Source organism: Athene cunicularia (assembly GCF_003259725.1).
Source record: "Athene cunicularia isolate RWA chromosome 5 unlocalized genomic scaffold, athCun1 chr5_part1, whole genome shotgun sequence".
Classification (NCBI taxonomy): Eukaryota; Metazoa; Chordata; class Aves; order Strigiformes; family Strigidae; genus Athene; species Athene cunicularia.
The window spans coordinates 22,418,328-22,443,589 of record NW_020799101.1 but is presented as its reverse complement, the minus strand read 5'-3'; the positions used below and the strand labels follow the sequence as shown (position 1 = coordinate 22,443,589).

Here is a 25,262-nt window from a genome sequence, read left to right as displayed (position 1 = left end):
TTCTGGGGGCAAAACTAAACCGAACCCCAAAACGCTTCAGCCCATCACCTTGCAAGAAATGAAGCAGGCTGCTCCCTGTGTCAGCAGCTGAATCACAGTGTCCACTTAACTCTTCAGACACCAGCGGGTTTCAGAACAGGGATTTTCTTTTGTCCCCCCAGGTGAGATGTTTTGGTTTTACTCCAGACTGGGTAAATACAGAAGTAACTTTTAAATGCAAAGTACTTCCCACATTTATAAAGTCAGTCGGTCAGTCATTTTTAATCTACTCGTGCACCTCCTTGGAAATATTTCCCTATGTCTCTCTCAAACTAAAGGACAGAAATTAGCAGATGGTTTCTGATCATCAGAAGTATAAGAGATTCTAGTGCAGTCCTACAGAAGAAAAAGGAAGATTATAAAAATCTTGCTTTTAAAGACAAAACAAGACAAATTTATGACTGATAACAGGATATACGTCCATTTATGATAGCAGGGGATTAGACTTCACGATTCAGGAAGTTCTTTGCCAGTTCTTTCCATAAAAGCCAGACGAAAGAAGGAAACCTAACCAACACACAAAACTGCCAGGTCCACCAACAGAGTGCTCCACCTGCCAGATAGACCTCCAGGTCTTCCCAAATGTCACATTCTAGCCTATGTCATCTGCGTCCTTGCCCTCACCCCTGCCCCGATCAGTTTGGATATAAGGCTGAAAACCACAGAGACAATCTGTCAGTGCCTCTGAGGAACAACCAGCATCCTTCCACTCCATTGTGACATTTCTAGGGTTACACAGGTTTTTTGTTATTTCCCCATAGCGGTTACTATGGAGAAACAAAATGTTTTGGAGATTTTGGCACGCTGAGGAAAACAAACAGTTTGTTTGAAGACAAGGTTATCTGGATAATTTTTTGGAAATCATGCCAGAAATTATCTGGCTTACAAATAAATGATTTGACATTTCACTATTAAAATAAATCAGTATAGAAATAATTTTAAGTACCCCGAATTAACTGCAGAAAGTAAATGGCTTTATGGTTAGAATGGTGGAGCATGACAGGGTGCAGAATCAACAAGGAAAGGCCATGCTATAGCTTTTGGTCTAATGGTGAGTGTGAATTAAATGAAGAAGGGGGAATTAGATGATGGAATGAATGACTATACGTTCAGATACTGCAGGGACAAGTGTGTTCTACAGGACTCTTTCAGGCAGGAAAGGTGCAGAACAGCATGCAGCAAAGCTGGTGCCTGCCAGCTTGCAGAAGAGACATGACCCCCTTTACTAGTGTTGGTAGGGCAAGGGGGTTGGTGGTTAGAGGTCTCTCCTCAGGGAAAAAAAAAAAAAAAAGAGCAGCCACATACTCCCCCCACACTTGTGCCAGCCTCTCCATCTAGGCTTCTGTATATTTGAGCCTATACTACTAATCTGAAATTAGATTATTAATGGCAGAGCTGGAACATTTGTTTTCTAATACCCCCAGGTCTGCCAACCACGAAGCTGTCTCTTATGCAACGCTGTCACTGCTCACTTCCCTCCTGCACCTTGTTGTAACAGCTTCATACAGCAGATGGAGAAAGCCCTATCAGTGTAAGAAAAAGCACTTTTTGTTTCACAGAGGCTAAAAATTCCCAGGCTTGTAGCAAGTTGAGGCTAAGGCAGAACTAGACAGAGAAATTAGCCCAAGGACAAACTACTTGAACAAAAACTTTTAAAGGTGCAGAGCTTAAACAAACATGCTGGCTGGAAAAGAGGAGAACTCAGACTTGCTCTTGTGACTTTCCAGAGGAACAATGATTCTTTTCTCATTTTATCCTTTCTCTCCTCTCCTCATCCAAGGGGAAACCTTTATGTAGATAATTCTGTCTGCTGTTCAGTTTGTTGCCTCGATCTTTTTGTGTGAAACAGCAATGTAAGATGAGCAGGGAGATGAAGTCATCTTCCCCTAGATTCCCTCTTTTGTTTCTTGTTCCCAATTAAAGTCCATAATTAATCTGGCCACCACGACAGAGCACTGCATGGGGTGCTGGGATGTCATGGACATACTGAAGCAAACTTGTGTCTCAGTAAAGAGGTTTTTTCCTCACGTGGTATTAGTCCCTTGACCCTTTGATAAAAAAACCTTTTGAAATGTGCACAGTAATTAACACAAATTAGGAGCAGAATCAGATTTTTTTTTGGAAAAAAAACCAAACCTGCTTTCCCAAAAATGCATGTACTAAAGTGCTGTTGTTATCTCTAAGCTGAATACCTCAAAGAATCTCAATAGCCTTTGTGAAAAAACAGAAGGATAAATTCAATCCAAAATGTCTGTTAGGCTGGTGACTCTGGCGTTCTGCTTGACTGTGGGAAACCTGGGTTCAATTCTATTCTTGTTTACACAAGAGCTCAGCTTGAGCTCCATGTCCTTCCTTCTAGAGAAGGACCCTACCCACCCTGCTATTGACAGTTGATGTCCAGGCTGTCAAAACCCACCTTGGACCTTGATGGAAGTTCTGTCAAAACCAGTACAGTCACAAAACTTTTTCAACAACCCCTGCAGAAAATCTAAAACCAGCTGATCAATGTCGAGTGTCTAATTCACCCCTTCCAAGACTGTCCTTTTGCTGTTTGACACTTTGGCAGACTGTCACAGATAGCAAAGCAGTGGAGCTTATACTGCTGGGGCCTATTTGACAGCCTAATGGATCTTCTTGCAGAACAAATTGCTTAAGAGTCCCTAAGCTCTCTCAGCCACCCATGACAAAGACTATTTTTCACCACACCTTACCAGGCTTTTTTCATATTCACCCTTACAAAATATGAAACCTGGATGAAAGACTGTTTCAACTCTATTTCCTGAGGCGTTTGAAGCATAGATAACAGATAAGGACTTGCTCTTAAGCAGTATCTTGTCACTGCTGGCCTGTATTCATCCTACAGCACCTGGGAAAGAGAGAAGGAACCAAGCCTAGCCTGTACAATTCAGCTGAACACAATCCTGTCAGCTGCATTTGGCGTGTGTTTATAATTTGTCTTGCAACCACTGACTACTGAAGAGGAGCTATCCCAGGATCCTTTTCTGGGGAGGAAAGATGGCAAAATTAAAGCTCAGTGGCCCAGAACAGGTTTCTGGAGTACCATCCTGTCAGGACAAGATGGTTCAGGCCAGGATATATTCAAAGCAAAAAAAGCACATAAGGAATGAATGGCATCAAGATACAATGGGAGGAAAGATTAACTGAAAGCCAGATAATCCTCAGCTATATAACACATGGTTCAATCCAGACACTAGTCAGAGCTAAATACAGCTTCTCATGGCTGCAAATATGAATAGTCAAACCCACTAATATCCGGGAGCTATATGAGACATGGCCTCAGATGGGTTTCTGCTTGTTACATGTTTCCACATGGCTGAAGCAGTGTTTTGCCAGTAAGCGTTTAAGGTCTGTGAGAAGAAGAGTATGTAGAGAAGTTCAAAGGCCACAGACCACTGGTCCAGCTGGTCCAGTTCTCACGCTGGGAACTCTCAGAGATGTCTCCTTTACCTCCAAGTGTGTTCTAACTGTGCCTGCCATTCAAACCCATGCCAGCCTTGCTGTAGTTACAAATGGATCCCTTTCGGATTACATCTCCCCTCACATGTAACCAAGCCCTTCTCCGACTTCAAGTTGCAAGCAGGCACTCTTAGCCCCTCAAAGATGAGGCTGGTTCAGAAGAGTGTGTCAATGTTACTTTCCTTAAACACTGGTTGGATGCCACCTGACAGAAAATGGTTCTCCTGGTGCTGAGAAGCAATCTGTGCTGCAGGCCCAGGAGACCTGGATCTGTGTGTGTAGAGAGAGACGGAGGTGGACCAGAAAGCCAGAGGTGGAACAGGGGTATTATTTGTAGCACCATTAAGACCTGTCTGATTCAACAGCCACTGAGTTGGGCTCATTTAATGCTCACCCATCCCCTCCAACAAAAAATGTGACTTAGATTTTTTTTTTATGTCCTGCAAGAATCTGCAAATACGAGCATGTATATATGCACACACACACACACACACATATATATATATATATAAATGTTCATAATTATATGCATAGACACACAGAAAGAGGGAGCACACTGGCTTACCTGCTGAATGCTTCCACTGCCTTGTGACTTTAAGGCACAGAAAAGGAAAAGGCTTCAACTAGCGCCTGGGGAAAGAAACCTGAAATCTTAACTCCTGACTATAATGAATGGAAATTCTACCACTCCCTCCAGTGCAGTAACACCACATGGAACAGAGACCTAATTTGAAGAAGCAGTAAAAACAGTGCCAAAGTAAATGGATCATCCTCAGGATTTATGATGAAGAAATACAATTTGAAGCTCTGGTCTTTCATTCTTCTCGAGCAAAGCAAACTCCAACATGCTCAAGGAATTACATATTTGTGAAACAACTCCTACGGCTTTAATGACTATTACAAAAAGCTGTCTGCTTTACTTGGTATTATTTGTAATAACTTTATCTTTAAATGGAAGGTGATTTTTAATCAAAGATTCATGTGTAGTCTGTAATGATACGCAAAGTCACACCTATTGTAACTTAATCCTGGTTGAAAAAAAGAGGTGTTGAACATCTAGACCACAGTGTTTGGAAGTGGAGAAGAGCCTCAGTCACCCTAATGACAGATATATTGCATAACTGAGTTTCTTTACACCAATTTAGAGGAAATTCTGGCCTATTACATTTCCTAGCAGGTTGCCAGCACAGACAGTACAAAGTGTCTATGACAACTGGGTGTAACCAGCTTTATCCTCATCTGCCACTCATTTCCATGGGATTGGGAGTTACACTGATAAAATCACATGTTATTGAATCGCTTAAGGGATGCTCCAAGTGACTTACCTTGAGAGCAATAGTTACACTATGAGATGGCGTGACCCTACCCTACCCAAGGAGATGAGCTGCAGAGCTACTAATTGCGTTAAGAACGTGAGAAGCCAAACAAAGGCTTTTCACATCTGAGGCATCACGGTTGATTTGTCCAGGTCACGGTCTGAATGGGGCCAAATAAATTCTCCAGTCCAGCAACATGAAGTTTAATGAAGACTTGCTCAGTCAGCCTTATTAGCAAAGAGCTCTGCAGTGTCTAAGGAAGAGGGGCATCTCCGCTTTCAATAGGACACAAAGGTTGCTAATTTCTAGTCTCTGCTTCATTTGATGCTCTTTAAAATTCATAGTCAAATTATAAAGTATGAGAAGCTGAGGAAAATAAACATGCAGTTGATAAAGGCAGCCTTTGTATTCAAACTTCTGCAGGAGAAACCACAGAGTAGAAAATGATGTTGGAGGATCTTCACTGTTCCCACCATCTTACCTCATCACAGGAATTAAAAATGACTTCATCCTTATAGTGCTAGCAATAAAGAGAATTATCAACAGTACTGCCATTCATCGCAGAGGATGGTGAAGATAGCAAGGGCCTGGGCATGCCTGTAGTTCATTGCCTTAGTGATTCTAGAAGTTATTTTTCAACAGAATCCATATTTTCACCATTTTCATAATTTGTTCACTATTTTGTACAGGTGTTAACTTGAAGTTTACTTTAAAATAAACTATACTGGCAGATTCAGCATACAGAAGACCTTAAGCATTTCTGTATATTCACCATTGTGTTTTCCTCTTTTTAAACATCTTCCTTTTGGTTGCGTATAGTCAATGTGGAAACTGACTTTGCTAAACGCATTGCAAACTCAACACCATTTATATGAAAAAAAAATACAGAATATGGCATTTTCCAAACAGAGCTGTGATTTTCTGAGTTGAAGGCTTTAAAAAACAAATAACTACAGGAATATGAAGGGAGTGTTACGTTCTTAAATTTTGGGGAAAAAACAGTAAGTAATATTTACCTCCTGATGGTTACTATGCAATTAGATTAAAAATGGCACAAGAATTTATTTTACATTTTCATTATATGACAGGTTTGGTGCAAGCTTGCCTCTAGCATGTTGCATGGGGCACTGTAGGTGATTACACTGTTAAATGTAGCAATCAGGTACCTCCAAAACTTGTTCATTGCCTTGAGTGGCATTTTCTCAATTTATGGTCATTTCAGTGGGACTAGAAATCATGGTGTTAGAGTCAGGAAATACAGGGGTTTTTTTCTGGGGTGAGGGAATGGTTTAATGAATTTTGAAAAATGAAAAGATCCATGAAATCTGCATCCAGAAAACTGAATTTTAAAGATAACATTCTTATGCAACAGTCGAAATCCAGATACAAGAGTAATACTAGAGCACAATATAGAAAATCAGCTAGAAAAACACTGCAGTTTCAGATTCCTGTAAGGTGCTAAAATTATCATCACTGATAAAATTTAAATTATATTGCAGGGCACTTCAGTATAGCGTTAGCTACTGCTAGAATTGGTACGTATTTTCCTAAAGAGTACCATTACTTCATTACTTTGTGACAGTGCTACTGTAATTATCCAGTCAATGAACAGCAATTTAAGTTCTTAAGCAGAATAAGAAGAAATTATTCTGCACGCAGAGGGGTCTTCTGCTAAGTAAAGAGGAATGACAGTCCCTTTACCCATTTTACCTTCACTGCCAGAGGGCAAGATGCAGCAGGTTCACCCACTAGGAACAATTTGAAGTTGCCTGTATCACTCTTCTTAATCATTTATTTTAAATTTGAAAGGGATAGAAGTAACACAGTACACAGAAGAGGAAAAATGGACATGAAGAGAAAATCCTGAAGCGAAGGAAGAGCAAAGGGACCTTTGGGTAAAAGAGCATTTCTTAGAGCTAGGTGATGGATTTTAGAGATTTCAGCAATTGAAGGCAAAGTTTTAGCTCTGCCCAGAATTTTTCTGCATCATAGGTATATAAAAGTCATGTAACATAACAAAAGAAAACCTGGACAACACTAGAAATTTGGATGAAGACCACACAGGTAGTTGTCTTACCCAGGCTTGTTAAGATGGTGTTTCAGTGCAGTTTGTACAACAGACAGGCTGCTGCGCTGTTCAGGAAATGTACTGAGTGCTTTATTAAAATCTAGTAAAGGCATAAGGCTGGCAATTCTGAAGGAAAAGAATGACCTCACTTATGATTTTATCTACAAACAATACAGCAGTTTCCAACCAATATGATGCCAGAGCACTGCATGGACTTCACTAACTGCAGTATAAACTTTGTATTGTGAAATAAGTCACCTCTGAGAAAGAATACAAAGTCTTTCTGGAAGTGTACAAAGGTCAGCAAGTGAAAAATACCTTTTTTTCTCCTTAAAACTGCAAGAACATGTAAGAGGGCAGTATCATTTACAATTATACCTGAAACAGAGCTGCCTTTAACCAGGAAGCCTTTGCTGGCTTCCTTTTCTCTTCAGAAAGTACTGGCAGCCAGGAAGCTTAAGAGCCACCTTGAAACTTCTCTGTAAGGCAGGGGACAGGCTGGAGCATGTGGATTAAAGCTGTTCACTACTTCACATAGCAAGAAAGAATTCAAATGCAGAAAAAGTATAGCCTAGACATCCATCCTCATATTTCCTTCCTCCTCACTTCTTCCCTGGAAAAAGAAATCAAGAAGCACCTTAGCTGGGTTTCCAGGTCTGAGAGGAGAAGCCTGAGAGGGCCTGGCCCCAAGCTGTTTGACTTGAGATCTCCTTGAAAGCAAGTTCCAGTAATTAACAGGTTAATCTCAAGTGCCTTTTCTCACTGAAGAGCAACTCCTCTCCCTGCCATCTGATAAGGGATGTGTTGATTCCCACTGACCTGCTTTTCATTTTATCCAGGAGACAAGGAGCTACTGGCTCAGGCAAACCCCTTCTCCTTTCACATCTGTCTGTCCATTAGTTCAGGTTTGGGTTGTTCAAATGTGCGAGACAAACTGGTTTTGTTCTGTGGATGCAGCTGGACTGTCAATCTCAGCAGAGCAGAGCTAACCCTTTCGCCCAATAGCACCCCAGTCCCCTGCCAAGCAGGGAGCATCTTGGCAGGTGATGGAGGGCAGAGCTGAAGCTTCAGCTCCGCACAGGTACGGGGCAGCCTTGCAGGGCCGGGGCCACGGCCGGGAATGTGCATTCCAGCCTCTAGAAACCAGCTTTACAGCAGCATTACAGTCCCTAGAAACCAGTGCGCCTGGTGCCCTTCTCTGCAAAAGTCCTTAATGTGAGCACAGGGAAGAAACTGCACGGCTCTTCAGCAAAATCTCTTGCTAACTGAACCACCCGGTGAAAGTAGATTACACTCAAGACACCTTGTCTGTATTTCTTTAACCTCCTTGTCCTCCCAGTAGCCCCCCATTACCACCAGCATCACTGTCATGGGAACATGCCTGTGCCTTGCCTCTGACTCTGCTCTGTTATTGAGATGCCATCTGGTGCTGATGCCTTAACTACTGGAGCACTGACCTCTCTTAGCTAACCTGCCTTGACCTTTATGGGAGATGAGTTCATCTGATGCTGTCCACCTCTGGACACATATGTAACTAATCAGGAAATCAAACTTTTTATGATGTTTTAACTATGCCGCGGCATACAGGTTGGTCCCTGCAAGCCCAGGACTCAGAACAGCAAAGAAGCTGAAGCAGATTTCTGAGAAAAATCGAACGGCGCAGAGATGGAAAGCATACCCGTAGGGTTTGACCACATCATGGGGAGGCTCTCATAATACCTGTTTGTATCTAAAGAATTTGCAGTGCCACAGATTTTAGCAGAGATGTATGGTCTTAGCAGAGCCCCAAGTACATAGCCATGTTGCTAATCCATGTCACTATGTCTTCACTGCTTTTGTAGTTGTGCTAAAACAGGCAGAAAGCTGCTCATGAATGATGAAGTCTGTATTTACCTTAAGGCCAGATTCACCCTGGAAGCCTGAAGTCTACCATCAGAAAGGACTGACCTGCATATACAGAGATAACTGCACAGCTCTGCTGAAACCTCCTCAGCTAAGTATGGTTTCAATACAGCCTTCAAAGCAGTGCAGCTTGGTGGCTTTACCAAGAAAAGTATATTCTACTGAGACAAGAAGCGAGATGAAGACGGTGGAGTCCAGTTACAGCATTTGCCAAAGAGACACACCATCACTGAAAGAAGGGGAATAATGTACATGCAACTGTGTCAACAGGAGTGAAATGCCTTTGTGTCTCTTCCTCCTTGAAGCAAAGAACCCAAAGGTTTTCAGGGAATCCTGCAGGTCTCCCAGGATACACCATAGTTCAAGCTAATAATGTGTTGCTGGAGGCAACCAAGCCTGAACAAACCAATTCGGGGGAGGAGGAGTGGTTGGTTCATGAAAGCAAAGTGTCCAGTAAAGCTCCTCTACATCTTTTGTGTAAGCTTTTGCACCCAGATCCCAATTCTGGCTGGCTGGCAAAGGGTCTGCTGCAAAGGAGGTGCAGCAAAGCACCCTGGGCCAACCTTGTGTCCCACTTCCAGAGCCAGCTCGCTGTGATGGAGATGGCACTGTGCTGCCCTGAAGTGCAGCAAAGCCGTGTGGCTGGCATGTCAAATGCACTAACACCCTCCATTTGTCTGCTCTGCAGGATGGATCATGTGCCTCTTCATACCCTCTGTGCCAGCATGTGCTCCCTTTCCATCCCAATCCCTCTTGAAGACTCATGCCTACCACAAAGCATACAAGTGCACATTTAGCAGAGGCAGAACACAGCAGGCACAATCACAGTGAAATCTTTGTGTTTTTTGCACTGAACAAACATTTCTATTTGGCTTCTCAGGAGGAGGACCAGGATATGTGTTTTGGTGAACAGAATCAAGAATATTCTTGGTGCTTATGCAAGAACATGAAATTATTTCACTTCATTCAAAACTACTACTCTTCTTACCTTACATTCCTTGTAAGAATATGTGTATCTCGCACCACACACAGCATTACGCAACCACATAAATATTTTTCAGAAGAGGCTTAATTTTAAATTCTGGACATATTTTAAAAAGCATATGCAAAATTGCCTAAAGCTTGGCAGGTGCCTGTGCTAGGAACCTATTCCTTGTGTAGAGACAAAGTTGTACAGACAGTTGTACAGATTATTTTAACTACTATAAGACATCTGCAGTTATTGATAGTATGGCATATACCCCATCTTTTCAAAAGACTCACAGATCCATCAGATCAGTCTGAAAACGCACTCAGAGCTACCCTGTTTCCTCCAGACATGTCAGTGTTGCTGTGGAGAGCTGTCCTCTTCAAGTCACCAGAAACCCAAGATTTTTAAAGGTCCATTTTAACACAACCTGAATCCTGGGAAAGTCGCAAGGTCTAAGCTTACACGTTATCTGCATTTCAGATAATAATCAAACCAGCTACTTGCTGAAACACTTATTTCAACATGTTCATTTTATATTATGAATTACCCTTTGTTAGTAACCACTGGTCTCCTCTTGTCCTACACTTCTCACTTCTGGTATGGAGCACTGAAGACATCTAAGTGTTAACGTACCTGTTTATGCTGCTCATACATTAAAGTATTCCATTGCTCCAAAATCTGCCTTAGGATGTTTCAGGAAACAGTGCACTTTGTAATTACTATGTTTGTGAAAATGAGCAACAAACCCTAGGGCTGGAACCAAAAGGTGTCTATTACCAGTACCTACCTTCTCAAATGCTATCCACACCAAGATTTCAACTGGCAAGGAGATTCCTACAGGTAGTTGCACCCACAGAGGTCACAATCTCATAGCCTATGCTCAACAAGTTTATGTCTCTTCCGAGTACCAGCATGCATGTTTGTGTTTGCATATGTAAAGCCAGAGAAAAGCAAAAAGCAAAAAGCAAATGGCAGCCAACAGTACTGGACTGCCAGGCATGGCAGATTGCTGGCTGCCTTGTACCACAGATGGAGATTGTTTGCTCTGCCTCTAACAGCTGATTCCTACCTGCTGCAGCCCTCTGGTCCTTGCCCCAGTTCTGCCAAGGGTGAGGGAGGTTCTTCCAACAACAGCAGTTCCACAGCATCCCTTAACAGCAGGAGGACCAGAAAGCCTCCAGCTCCTGCTCTTCTCCTCATCTTTCTTAACCTTGCTTTGCCCCTCCCTGCAGTGGAGACAGACCCTGGCCCCAAATCCTCTCCTGCTCCCACCCTCCACTGTGAGGAGACAAGCATGGGATGCTGTGGAGACAGGCACGGTGAAGCAGAAGGCAGTAAGGAGGGCAAAAGAGGAGGAAGAGTGAAAAGAGACCCCTGACCACATCCATAGCTCCCTGGCACCTCTCATCCATACAGAGCCCCTCTCCCCACCATTGGACACCCCCGCCCAGATCCAGTTCCTCTCTTCATGTTCCTCAGCTGACCAGAATGCACAGTATGTGGTAATATGTTGTGCCACTCCTGAAGATTCATTTCTTCCCTTCACTCCCAAATGTTTAGGTTATCTATGTAGTCACCAGCACATAAGCCTGACAAAAAAGGATCCTGCCCTAACATTTTGATTTTCAAAGCAGGTTTAGCTTCATCCCTGGTCTAATGTTTAAGTCACTAAAATGAGGGATGTTTTTGTTTGTTTAGTTGGTCTCACTGTGTTTAATTCTCCCCTACAATGAAAACATTTATTGAAGATAGAAGCTCAGTAAAGCCATCACAGGTTTAGTTGACAGGGAAAGCTGGGTCTCAATGGCCCTAACTTTCTCAGAAATAATCTTGGGTAGTAATGCTACATACTGGAGCTAAACTACACATATAAAGAGCAAGGAAGTGGGACTGTGGTGATAATTAAACAATAACGCATCTAGACATTATGCCAAAGCTAATGAATACTTTGCCACTACTCTTTAATAAGAATGATGATGCAGAGCATAGTGATAAGGGCACAGGAGGCAGGCTAGACAACCAAAAGAAGGGAGTGGAAATGGAAATTAACATTAATGAGGTAAGAGAATATTTTGGAGAGGTTATAGTGTTCAGATCAGGAGGTCTGATAAGCTCCCTTCCTAAACACCGAAATAACTGGCATATATAATTACAGCTTTCATCACAAGGATTTTAAAGGGATCAGTTCAGATGGGGATGGTACCATAGAACTGGAGAAGAGCATGTAACAACTACATTTATAAAGGGATAAAAATTACTTCAGAAGATACAAGGCTGAAGTCTGACTGCAATAGTATGCAAGACTTTGGAAGGAAAAAGTGAAAAGTGTAAGATAAAAAAAGGGATGGAAGCTATCTTTAAAAGAGGTAGTTTGCTCCAGCCAAACCTAACAGATTTCATTGACAACAGATCTAGACAAAAACCAGATTGGTCTGTATTAGAAAAAAGCATTTAATGTGGTGCCACCTGAGAAGGAGTTATAATGGAGATTGATACCAGTATTAAGACAGAAGTAAAAATCAAGCTAAAGGAAAGATAGCATGGAGTTTTAAGAGAAATATTAGATTAGAGCAGTTACAAGTGGAATTTCTTGTTTAAAACTATATTAATCCATATTTTAAAATAATGATCCTGGCACAGAAATGAACATGCTAATGGTATTTGCTGAATGCACCCAATTAAGAGGAACTGGCTATATAAAGGAAGCTCTGAACATCATATTGAAAGGAGTGGTTCATCTTGAGAACTGGAATAACAGAAATGAGATGAAATGTAAAAAACAATATAAAGTTCACTAGGCATTTAAGGACAGATATATTTGTTATAATGAAGGAATGCATCAATTATGTATAAGAGAAAGTCATCTAGGATATAGACAGTCAATATGAATATAGTGAAAGGGTACTTGCCTGATGCACTAGCACAAAATGAAGTAAGATCCTGGGATGTATCAAGGAGAGAATTGCAGAAGATGAGGAAATAGCACTATCTTGACATCGGGCTATGGCAAGACCTCAGTCTGTGCACAGTTTTGATCACTACATTCAAGAAAGATTAATTCAAACAGGAACGTGGCTGAGAAGGACTTGCTAGAATGAGAAGAATAATGGAGAACCAGAATACTAAAGAGCTTGTCTTATTCAGTTTAGCAAATGAGAACAGAGAGAGATATAATTACCCTGTATAAATATATTATAGGGCTTACACTGGAGAGGGCAAAAAGCTATTTGAAAGACAATATTGGCACAGGAACACATGGATTGGAAATGGTCATGAATACATTTACACCAGTGTCCTGGGAAATAGCTTCCATTCCTATGATCTTAAGTGAATGATTTTTAAAGCCCTCTGAAATGTCTGCACATGAAAATACACCAGCTTCAATAAACTGGTGACTAAAGTCTGCATTGAAATAGTATAACTTGTACAAAGCCTGTAATGTGAATTAGGACACAGAGCTACAGGACCTCTACTCTTCTTTTAGGCACTAGGCTAAATGGCTAGATTTGGAGAGAAGCACACTGAGATGCAGCTGTTTGAAAATTCTGCTGTGCCATAATAGGAATAGCTGGGACCTGAGTATTTTGGAAGTAATTTTAGGTGCCAAAGATCTGGACTCCTTCACAATAGGTGCTGAGCACTTTAAATAGATTTTAAAAATTGAAACCTAAGTGATTAGTTCAAATCAGTCTCCACAAGGTTTACTACAATACCACTAGGAAGTTTATGACAAGTAAATTGAACTGGTATCCATGTCACAAAATCTAGGATTACAATTCTCATTCTTGGTAACCAAGATCAGAATGAAGAAAGTAGCGTGAAGTCTCCACTTCCTCCTGTGTAATGAGCATGGTCATAATGCAAATACCAATTTACATCTGTTATAAGATTAGTCAGAAGATTTCAGTCTTCTGACTTAAGGACAATTAAGACCAAATGCTTCTGTGAGATTCAGGTCATATCTGTGCTCCAGCATTATGTGGTTTAATCAAGGGTAGATCAGCTAGAAAACAAAAATGCTGAAGTAAAGACATACATCAGCAATCTCCCTACAGTACTCTCATCCAACTCTGTCCATTTCTGGCTTGAAAGAGCAGAAATTTTTACATTTTTCCACTAACATGAGGGCTGAATAAAAGAATAAAGAAGGCAGAAGTTCCAGTCAAAATGGACACTAAAAAGAATCAGAAAAAGTTTCTGAGTGGGCACAAAAAAATAAAATGACAACATAGAAGCTGAAGGTTTAGCTTGAACGATTCCCACATTCTTCTTGTTTTTAACAAACCTGAGTCCCCTTTTATCCCACACTGTTCCTTAAGAAGATGACACTACAACTGATGCCCTAAAGGCATTCGTCATCACTTTTCCAATTCCTGTGCTACATAGTCCCCTGAGCCTCTTAGGTATCACAGTAAGGGAGAAACAAGAAAATCCATCCATTTGGGCATCATGAAATTTCTCATTCTTTCTTGCAGTCTGCATCTGCCAGCCTTTTCACCTGCTGTTTTACTCTGTCAATTCTATTCAGCCCCTTCGTATTTGGACAGGGAATTCCACACAGAACTGCAATCTCTAATTAAGATCACATGAAATTATTTACAACTCCTGTTAATTAGTACTACTGCTGAAATCTTGCTTACTTCTCTGACACGTAGAACTGATGGTTGTTTTGCCAATTATTAGGCCAAGCATAAAGGACACAGCCAGCATAAAGATGAACCAGTAACCAAATTGTATTTGATACAAAAGGGTCAGTACATGGGTGAGCACTGGGGGTACAAACAAGTCAGATTACACATAATCAACATCAATCCCACTGACCCCAACAACAACACCACACAACCAACAAGGGGTGGAATAAATGGAGAAATGCAGTCTCCTATAGAAGGGACAGGAGACAACCGAGTCAATAAGCTAAATACATAAGACCAAGGAAGCCACACACTGAATCTCCACACAGCCCACGTTTACAAAAGCCAGACCTGACTGGAGCCCAGTCCCAGGGAGGCAGGAGGTCCTTCCCCAACAGGGAACTCTGCACAGGGCATCCACCTCACAGACAGACACTGCCCCTGCCTGCAAGGGGTCCCAGCTGTTATCCCTCAGTGGGACACCTGACCCTTGTTTACTCAATGTGGGACACCTGGGGCTCATTTACCCAATGGCTCTGTCTGCCAGGCTGGACCCACCCTGGAGGGAAGCCCAAAGGTAAACTCACCCCCCTTTGGGAAGGGCTGTGGGAATCACCCATGTGTCAGCCTTAATTTGGGGCTTGGGGTTGAAACCCCAGCATTTCAACAGTGGAAAATGTGAGTTTTCAGGTGAGTAATTTCTCCATGCACTGAACCCCACTGCTGTCCGAGAGGTGCAGAACTGGGTTCCTGGGACGCACCCAGCTCTGTGGGGCATGAGCTATGTCACTATGAAGCACGAAGCTGGGATAGTGCTGCACCACTGCTACTATATTGCTACAGTGCCATTTTTGCCTCCTGTCAGCAGTAGAGCAGCATGATGCCAGGAACTGAACGCCAAAGGCAAGATGATGCCGCTGAAGATTGCCACTGATGTTTTCCACCTTGAAAGAGCCAGATGTCAGGAGACGCTTTGGTGCTCTTCCCTCCCAGTGGCTTCTAAGTTCAGCAGCTATTTAGCATCCCGCAGAATTGCTCCAAACAAACCTAGTCTTTCCTCTCTCAACACAGCAATCACAGATAGCTGCTGCACTTAAGTGTTCCATCTCCAATTAAGCTTCAGACTGAAATGTCCTGCCCAGCTGCAAAATCTCCTGTGGAACTCGGGCTTATCACACAGGCATGTGGCTTTCTGCACTGCATTACAGAGAAACCGGGGCCAATGTAAACACTGTGGCTGAGGAATCACAGCCTTACAAACACAGAGGGTTTCATACCACCTAGTCTGCCTCACTGGCATGAGATAAACTACAAAGCATCTACCCACATCTATTCTCTTGGGATACTGCCTACATAAAGGGAGATCAGCAGGTCTATCCCATGACTGGGGCTGGAATTCCGTCTGCTTTCCTTTCAGCTGATCTGACTATATAAAACCATCAGTGAAGAGGTGTGGAAAGAGTGAAATTCATCAAGAACACCATGTAGGCTCAGCATGCAGCTCTTTTATAACAAAGAATAACCCTGCTACAAATCCAGTTATTGTAGCCTGCACTGCACAATAGCCATGAGGAGAAAACTCAGACCTGAACTTAGCACTACGAGATGGTCCTTTAGCTGTTTGAGGCACAAGGCCAACAACACTGATGAGATCAGAACCGAGTCTACACTGACATGCAGGCAAGAAAATTACTATATTTTAAATATATATTTTTAAAATAAAAATGTTTTAAATAAAAACACTTCTAAGCAATAAAAAAATCAGATCCAGTTCTTCCATGTCACCATTTTCTTCTCTCACACTTTGCCTCTACCCTGACTTAGACCTGGTGTTCTCAGGATGTGGAGGAGCAAGGGAGGCCTGATTAATTCACAGGAGTAAGCAGGATAAGACTCAGCCTAGTAGGAATTAGTAGGAGCAGACCCTTTTGAGTTCTCTTCTACCTCCTTTCTTGCTATGAGAGCGATGTTTTATCCCCTCCTCCTGCACCCTGAAAGTCCTCATTGTTCCTGAAGAACAAGCAAGAATCTGGTAGTCCTACAGCAGCTTCAACCACTCTTCTTTGGGAGCCAGGGTAATAGAAAAGATAACTAATCAGTGTTATTTTCCAAGGCACAGATGAGGCAGATCAACCTTTTGAGGTTAGGAGGCTACATTTAGTCCCAGCTGAGGACACAAGAGCTGGCAAAGCTGAGCTCAGTGACATCTCAATTCTGCTTTAAGTATTATCACTAGGACAGTCCTTTATAAAAATCAAGTTTTAAAGGATTGGAGATAGTTGAAAAGGGCAAATTTTGCTGCAGCTGATGTTAATTAGAAAAATATTATGGATATATTTGCTCAGGATATGCCACATCTCAAACTGAAGTTATGGCTTTGGTGCAGAAATGACTGGGTGAGATTCTTTCCCCTGAAACATGCAGGAGGCCAGATTAGATGATAATAATGATATCATATTCTCCCTTCTGACCTTAAGGTCTAGATGACTGCAGACCAAGCTTATTTTGTAATTCTCTCTACTGGACAGAAATAAACTTTTGCTCATTGCTGTACCTGTTCTTTCCTCATTCTAACATTTCCCCCTTCCTCCTGACAGATTTTCTGTGCCTTTCCTTCCTGTCATAAGAAGGGACTGAGACAGTGACTCTGGTCCACTGCTTACACCTGCAACCTTCAGCTGCTTCAGAGAGGGCAAGACTGCCAGGCTATACAGCAAAGACTACTTCACCTAGGCGCAGCCTGCATAACTGAGCTGCAGGCTTCCCCACTGCCAAACAGGCATGAGGATTTAACACTGCTGCAGAGGTCACTGGGTACTGTGGATTCCTTAAAGCGGCCATCTAGTGTTCAAGAGAAGCTGATTTCCAGTACACAGCTCCAGTTTGGGATAAAAACTTTCCTACTGCTATGAATTATCTAGACCTAGCTTCCCAGTTCTGCCCTGTCAATGCATTATTCTTAGAAATGCCTTGAGAAAAATAGAGGACAAAAACTAGAATATCAAACTCCTGAATTGCTAGCTGGTGGCTGGTACTGGACATAAGGAATTAAAAAAAAAAACCCTGCCTCCAGTGCTGAATTTAGCTCTTACAGGCTGGAGTTGTGCAAGAACACATTTTAGGTGCTATTTATTCATAGTACTCTGGAGTCCCCTCCTCCTTGAAGCATGGGTTAGATGTTCCTCTCTGCAGTCTCTCCAGCTGGCTTTGGCAGGCTCTCACATACAAATTTTTTCACGTGTCTGGGCCTGGGATACCAGAACAAGTTGGTTAATAGCTACACAGCATAACTGTGGTTACCATCAGCATATGCTATTTTTCCCCTTGTTCTGGTAATTAACATGGAATATCTTCAGAGCCTTGTAGCCTGTGGCATTCAGTGTAAACACACTGCACAGCTGTATCATCTGTTCAAAGTTGCCTGTTTGAAACCTACAGAACACCCTTCTTGCAATCATCATATCAGGACTCAGTATCTAGGTGGCTACAGTTACAGAAAAAAATGTTTGTAAGAGAACTACTGCAGAAAAGTGTGGGGAAAAGGTTTGAGAATTTAGTACTTGCCCTCCATTACCTTCAAGAAATAGCTGGAGCTGAGCTTGCCAAAATTGTCATCTCCAAGACTCAAAATAGAAGCAGCAGAATACCCTTAAACCCTGCAATTTACTTTGAAAATAACAACATTTTCAGACTTAATTCCTTGTGCTATTTATTAACTTTCTGGATTTTGAGCAGTTAGGGGTCACAGATGCAACCTTCTATCTCCAAACACGCAGATGTTTTCAGAAAATAACACAACAATTTCCTCAGTATCCCAATAGTCCCAGAGCTTCAGGAGAATGCCAAGGAGAACAACTGGTCAGCAAACTGAACTGTAAACATCAGACACGGTGTAGCTGCAGCTATCCTAAGATACAAATCACAACAGAAACAACAACAGAAGTAGCAACAATGCACCTAAAATAGCTATCAAGGAACTTATGTCTACAAGGCTAATCAGCATTTTTTAGATATATATACACACACACAGAGCATTATTGTAGATAGATTATATATTCTATTAAATTTATAATGGAATATAGAGTTCATGATCTTGGCAAATATACATTATATATTTTATATGTATTGATCACATATAATTATTTTTCTGTACACAAGTCAATGTTTAATTTTAATTTATATAAATAAAAATTATTTCAGAGATGAATGGTGAAAAGCAGAAATCCAGATCAATCTGAGAGGTACTTGTGCACAACTTCAGAAGATCCCAGTTCTTCCAGATCTGTAATAATAGCTACAAGAAGGCCTCACCCTTGCTCCTCTGACATGTAGATATTTGGCCTTTTTTGAAAGTTGAGACAGGCATCTGCTTCAGAATGAATAAATACTTGTATTGTATCAGTAACAGAGATGTCCTGTGTTACTTATCTTGCAGAATACAGCACAAAAGTCAAAAGTTCCTGCTACTTTTCATGCTCATTGATCCAAGCTAAGTGACATGGTGATGCACTGCAGGAAGCTCTGAGGCAACGGGACACTTCACCAGCACCAAATACAGCTTCACACGCACTGTGAAACCCCAGCTGTTGTAAAGTGCTTGTTGTTATAACCATATAAACATGCCCACGTTAAATAGGCAGTCTGCTATCACTTGACCCAAATTTATTGGATAGCTGCTGCAGGCTAATATAGCCCCCCATGCTGACGAAGATAATATAAAAGGCTTCTTGGTGCCAGGGTTCAAACTAGTTCAGGCAATGAAGTGCAGCATCTTCTAGCAGCACTTTGTTTGAAAAGCAAATAATCTTTTTCAGCTCCGCTTGTGCAGTATTTACCTTCACTGCTGTGAACTCGGCTGCCTTTACAGGATATCACTGGGCTTATCCCGACTCCATCGGACAGGAGGTTTTCTGCAGTCCCCTCCCGTAGAGAGGGTAAACTCAGGTTGGAATCAATCAGCTCTTTACCGTCTTTCTCAGATATCTTTCTAGGTCATATCTTACATAAACACATGTGCTAGATAAAGCTCAAGCCCATGGAATTGTTTTACACTCAAACCTTGTGTCAGTTGTGAGAAAGTTGACTCAGCCAATTTCACCTGCTTGGAGCCCACCAGCCCTGGACATAAAGATCTGCCTTCTCACCACTGGGACTCAGCGACCTCAGGCTTTCATCTGCTTCCACACAAAACCCTGTGCCCCGAACTTTGACAGGCAGTCGGTGCTTAAGCATTGTGCATGCCACATAAATTCAAGACTAGTGGTGAAATTACAAAACAGAGTATCCTGGGTTCTCTTCTATGCTGTTCAGGCAATCAAAACTCACCATGCCTAAAATAGTTATTCTACTCGGTGTCTGACCACTGAGTAGAATTTTTCACACTTTTCTCACCAACGCGTTTTTCTTGCTTGAAACAGGATTAAACCCAATCTACTCTTATAGACCCAATTCTTTACAATCATTAAGTAGATTAAAAAAATGATTTCTTATTTTCATTGGGATTTTTAACAGTGAAATGAATCTGATAATTTTTTTCCCCTCCATCAAGCGTGACATTGGAGTCAACACAGTGGCTAACAGTCAACGTGACCTCACCATCACATAGAGCATGAGGACTCCTCTCTTTTCCTTCATGGAAAGAATACGTGTTATGTCATTGCCTCGATGGAGCCTTCAAACTCCACTACAGATTGAGGCAGCCAGTCTTCTGAGATGAGAAACACGAGACAAATGCTTGAACCCAGTCAGGTTTGAATAACCGAATTTCTGGAGAGGGACAGAAAGGAAGGAAAGAAGAAAGTGATCGAGCATTTCTGTCCACTTATGCACTGTGAGGGCAGGATGAAGGCAGACTGAACAACAGAAAAGCAGCCAGAACTGTACAACAGTTCCATGGCCAGCAGCTCCTTCACCTCCACAAACCTTGCCTGATGCCAGCAGGCACCTCACGTGGTGGGCTGTGAGCCATCCCATGAATGGGAACAAACAGATGTGCTTCGTTCAAGCTGCAAACTGTATATGGTGGTAGGAAGACTCAATGTATTTCTTACTTCAGGTTCCAGTACCACTAAGGCAGTGGATCTTACGTTTTAGCTAATGACACAGCCTTGCCTATATTACCTACATTTTTACTTTTATAATGCATAGGTGACTGGAATGATATTTTGTACCTGTTTTGCTAATAAATATGTCATTTTGTGACTGGCTGGGAAAGAAAGAAGAGTAAGAAGGCTGCATACAAAGCTTCTCTTTTGGCCATATATAGCAAATAATTCCATATCTATATACATGATGACATATGCAGTGGTTCATTTCTCTATATAATGCAAAGTTATATACGAACTGGGCATCCCTCATTTCTCTTACTCATGTGGAGACAGTCCTAGTGACAACAGCCATCCTTTGGCAACCTATACCAAATCAACAAAGCACATACTCCAGATGAAAACTCCTACACTTCACCCTAATAGACATGAGCTCATCAGAACAGAACTGATGCCCACGGTGGCATCCAAACAACTGGCACACAATGCCTATTCTAGCTTTCTACTAATGGTTTCCAAATTCAGAGGTACAGACAAGCAGAGTATCCTAAAATAAAAACTGTTCGACAGACTTGTGATAACTGTATTATTTGAAGAAATAAAGGTCTCTATTTATCCAAAGTAAACACCACTTTCTCCAGAAATCCTTTATCTTAAGCACCCAGACAGTACCTACCATGCTGCTGTTTATAAACCTGCCTTGGTGTCCAACCCAGTTTCACTGAACCATCAAATAATACTCTTTTACTCTTTTCAGGTGACATATGTATATGTTTCTTATGGAAGGGACATATGACCTCAGTGGGGCTTAGGAAGTCCATTATCCCAAAACAAATCTTATTTCACACATCTTGTTAGATTCACCACCCGAGAAAAAACACATTAAATACCTCACATGTCAGAGCTATCATGACACCCACAAATCAATTTTCATCACCAAACTGGGTAGCTACTGACCTTCCTCAGCTTGGGGTGAACAGCTTCCAACATACTGCAGGTGCTTCCTCCTAGAGCTGTGTATTTTTTTCCTTTTGTGTCCTGACATGCCAGCTCTTTCTATGCTCTGTGAAAGTCTGCTTTGTCCTTCAGGAGTTATTATCCCAAATCTGCATGTCACAAGTGGCACCACTCTGCTTTATTTCTCCTGCTTCAGAGATTATCTAGAGTACAACTGAGGAGCAACGAGCTATGCTATGCAGCACATTTTTCCACAGTCAGGACATCATCTAAGTAGATCCCTACAAGGTCAGATAAAGGATCCTTAGATGATCAGAATCTGCTACTGAACCATCTTCTGTCATCTCCCAGACTCTCTCTGCATTACTTCACAGGAATAGTGCAAAGCACAGTGCAAAGAATGCATCCAACATCCTGGTTCTGTGTCTTGGCACTCACTGAAACAGAGAGGGTCGTGTAGAGCTGGACCTGCCTCAGCTGAATACACTGAAAGAAAATTTCTGCACAGAACTTCAGGAAGGGCATCCAGCTTCTCCCACAATATACTGAGAATTAAGTCTTAGATCAGCGCAAGCTGATGCAGTATGTGAAAACCAGAAATGCTTCAACATTTCACTCAGACAAGTCCACTAACAGGTACATAATTCATTTGGCTCTTACTTTGGGAGTCTGCACGTATCAGGACTGTGTCAAATCCAGGGGTGATTTCTGGGGAATTGGACTACCCCACAGTGTTAGTCTGCCCAATCCTTGAGTTTGTTCTGCTTTGGATCTGTTTCCTGTAGCTCACTTTTGAGCAGTGAGCTTGAGTAGCATTACAAAGATTGAGAAGTAAGCTTGAAGGCTTTCCTCTTACCAGCTGAATCTGCTGCAGACGTTCCACCACTGGTCAAGTCCTCAGTATTAATTGACTGCAGATCTGTATAGGAGGGAGCAATGCTTGGGGTGCTGGTGTCCTCTGAGTTGGTTGTCCAGCTGCTCTCCGAGGCACGGGCTTGCCTCTCAGAAGAGTTGGAGGAGGGGGAAGTCCAGCTGGGTGCTTTTGATGGAGACACTGAATGCAGAAAACAAACAGGTATCAGTCAGAGACTTACAGGGCAATCTTCCAGAAGTTCATAACTATTCCAAAGACACGCTCTATCAGAGTACTGAGACTATAAATATACATTCCAACATCCACAGCAACACAGTTATTTTATAACAAACACACAGCAACTTAAATAGTGCCTGGCACTGTCACCCTCCAGCACTACTCAGCTGTCTGCCTTAGATCTCATGCAACTGCTGGCAGTTGTATGTTTTCCCATTGTTCATGTATTGCAGAAGCTGTGACTTTTCAGAATAGGAAGTTTTCATGTTTCTGCCACTGCTAACAAGATCTGAATATCTGTGTTGTGCAACACAGTGGAGTTTTTAAAGCACCACAGATTTTTATAAAGTGGTTTATTATATTTAATTAAGCATTCCCTATCCACAACACCCACTCAAATGTAGCTGTCATCTCAGGAATGCTCCACATGGGAGGAGGAGTATAAAAATAAGCTGAAATTGACCTACTGATGTGCACTATAAATGGCTTTTGTTTCTCAACATGCATGATGGAGTATCCCAGTCTGAATAAACTGCATAACATTTCTGTTACATGTAGGTCAAAAATCCTGTTCCACTCATTTGCCAGACTTGTGTGTCAAACAGTTAAGTCCTGCCTAACCATCATCCATTGGATGTGAATTTGTATTGCATACTCTTTGTATTGTATACTCTTTGTCCACAGTATCTGAATGTTAGGAACAATGGGTGATTCTAGTGAGGAAATAAAAAAGAAAAAAAAGTGGTAATAAAGTCTTCTTGAACGATGGAAAGGTGCACTGGTAGAGGCTAATTCTAATTTAATGTCAGCATAATAACTGTTTTCTAAGTTAGTACATCAATGTTTATCTTTTAAACCAACAAAGATCTCAATGCACCTCAAAATCTTGCCGTTACAGAACAACTACTGATACAGTTGTTTTCTTCTCAGCATGTAATACATAAACAACCCTTATTAGGTTGACAGATACTTTGGAAGAAAATGGCAAATTAATGTTAAAGAGGATTTATCTCTCTACTCCACCCAAGTAGTGTGATGGGACACCACCTCATTATGAAAACCTTGCTTTGTGCATAGAGGGAATATCTGAACAGTGCTCCCTGCCTTGCCAGTTGAGAAGTGCAATTTTTTTTTAATATAGCTGCACTGTTACCCTCAGGTAAGCAGGCACTAATATATTTATATTTGTACAGCTGTGAGCCTAGGTACTGAGCTGCTTCTGAGTAGAGTCATCCCTACGGATAAGAAGCTGAAAGTCAGGAGATCTGTCTCCTTATCACACATGTTGACAGTTGTGCTACAATGATATGACGAAAACCCCTCACTTCTTCCTTCAGTAATTCTGCACTGTGTTGGTGCTCAATGCCTGTAGAGAAAGGATGACAAGTATATGATTATAATCTGTCAGTCCGTCTCTCAGCCCTTTTGTTAAACATGGCATGAGGCATCTGAAAAAACACCCTTAAAACTTCACCTGAAATTGCTTTGACAGACAGAATGCTTTAATTGGACATAGAGGGCAAGCTAAAAAGCTGAGCTCCATATGTGAAACGGCAAAAAGAGCCAAGGTTTTTTTAAGTGTGTTTTATATCAATTCTAGAAATTGTGGAATTATTTTTAAAAAAAAGATCTTAGATTTGCAGTGTTTCTTTTTTTGTTTAAAGTCAGTCACAGCAATATGAAAAATATAAGCTAATTTAGAAACACGTAAGATTTAGTAACTCATATACTGTCAACTTGTTTTGTGCTTTCCAAAAATTTTTTTTGTCTAAAGGGAAACTGACTGGAATAGTGTTGCAGAATACTTCTATATAAGGATAAATTAATTTTATTCCAGATAAGTTGTGTCACTTTGGAAGAATATAATTATTTGGGTTTTGTAAAGAGACTTGCACTTTGGAAAACCATAACCATAGAAAGCTTTTTCTGCAACAGATTTTTTTTAAAATCTTACTACAGTCAGCTTCCACCAATGACAGTGCTAGGTTCCACAACACAAACCCTCAGAACTAATAAATTTTCCCCTATGCTGAGCAAAGCAACTATCTATCAATCTCAAAAAGCAAGACAAGCAAAAATAAACATCCACACGTTTAGGTCCTTCTTCAGAGGCTCCTGCTGCTCTTCAGATTCCTGGAAGTGCTGAAACCAAATTCCTAAATGAGGTAGGGTTTCTTTTAGTCCTAGAAATTTGGAGTTTGGTCTCTAGTGTCAATAGATGCAGAGTCGTAATAGCCTTTCAGCTGCAGGAATTTCTCAAAAATCTGTTTTAAGTTGAAAGTGACAGAACTGTCCTTAACATGCAAATCCTGTAGCATGGGCAGCATACTGAAAATCAACTAATTGTTTCCCAAAGTGAAAAATATTTCCTTTCACATGCATTTTACTTTTCTTGACCCGTTTGTTCCTAATACAATGGATTTGCTTTAAATATGCAGATTTACCTTTAAGCATTCATTCCTCTCTGATGTTTTGAGGATCCATTCCTTGATCCCTACACTGTATTACAATCAACCTTGTTAGCATCATTTCCTTTCCTGTCACATAGGACCTCAGATTTTTCTTATTTTAGGACATCATCACAGTTGGTCTAGTTTTCAGCTGTTGATCTCGTGTTGCATGTACTTCCTATTTTCAGACAAAACAGCACAAAATGGTTAAATTGAGATTTGCCTTACTGTGGGATAGCCTCTCAAGGGACACAGTAGGAGTCCAAGTTACTTGAGCCATTTAAAACCAGACAAAGCTCTCAGGAAGAAGCTGGGAGG

At 41.5% G+C, this 25,262-nt stretch overlaps 1 protein-coding gene across 1 annotated transcript in view; it reads right to left on the bottom strand.

Annotated features, from left to right (window-relative positions):
* Positions 1-25,262, bottom strand: part of STON2 (stonin 2) — a 58,606-nt gene that overhangs the window by 29,938 nt on the left and 3,406 nt on the right. Inside the window, exon 3 of the mRNA XM_026849171.1 lies at positions 22,261-22,458. Within this exon, the coding sequence (XP_026704972.1) occupies positions 22,261-22,458 (198 nt within the window). The remainder of the gene's footprint in view (positions 1-22,260; positions 22,459-25,262) is intronic.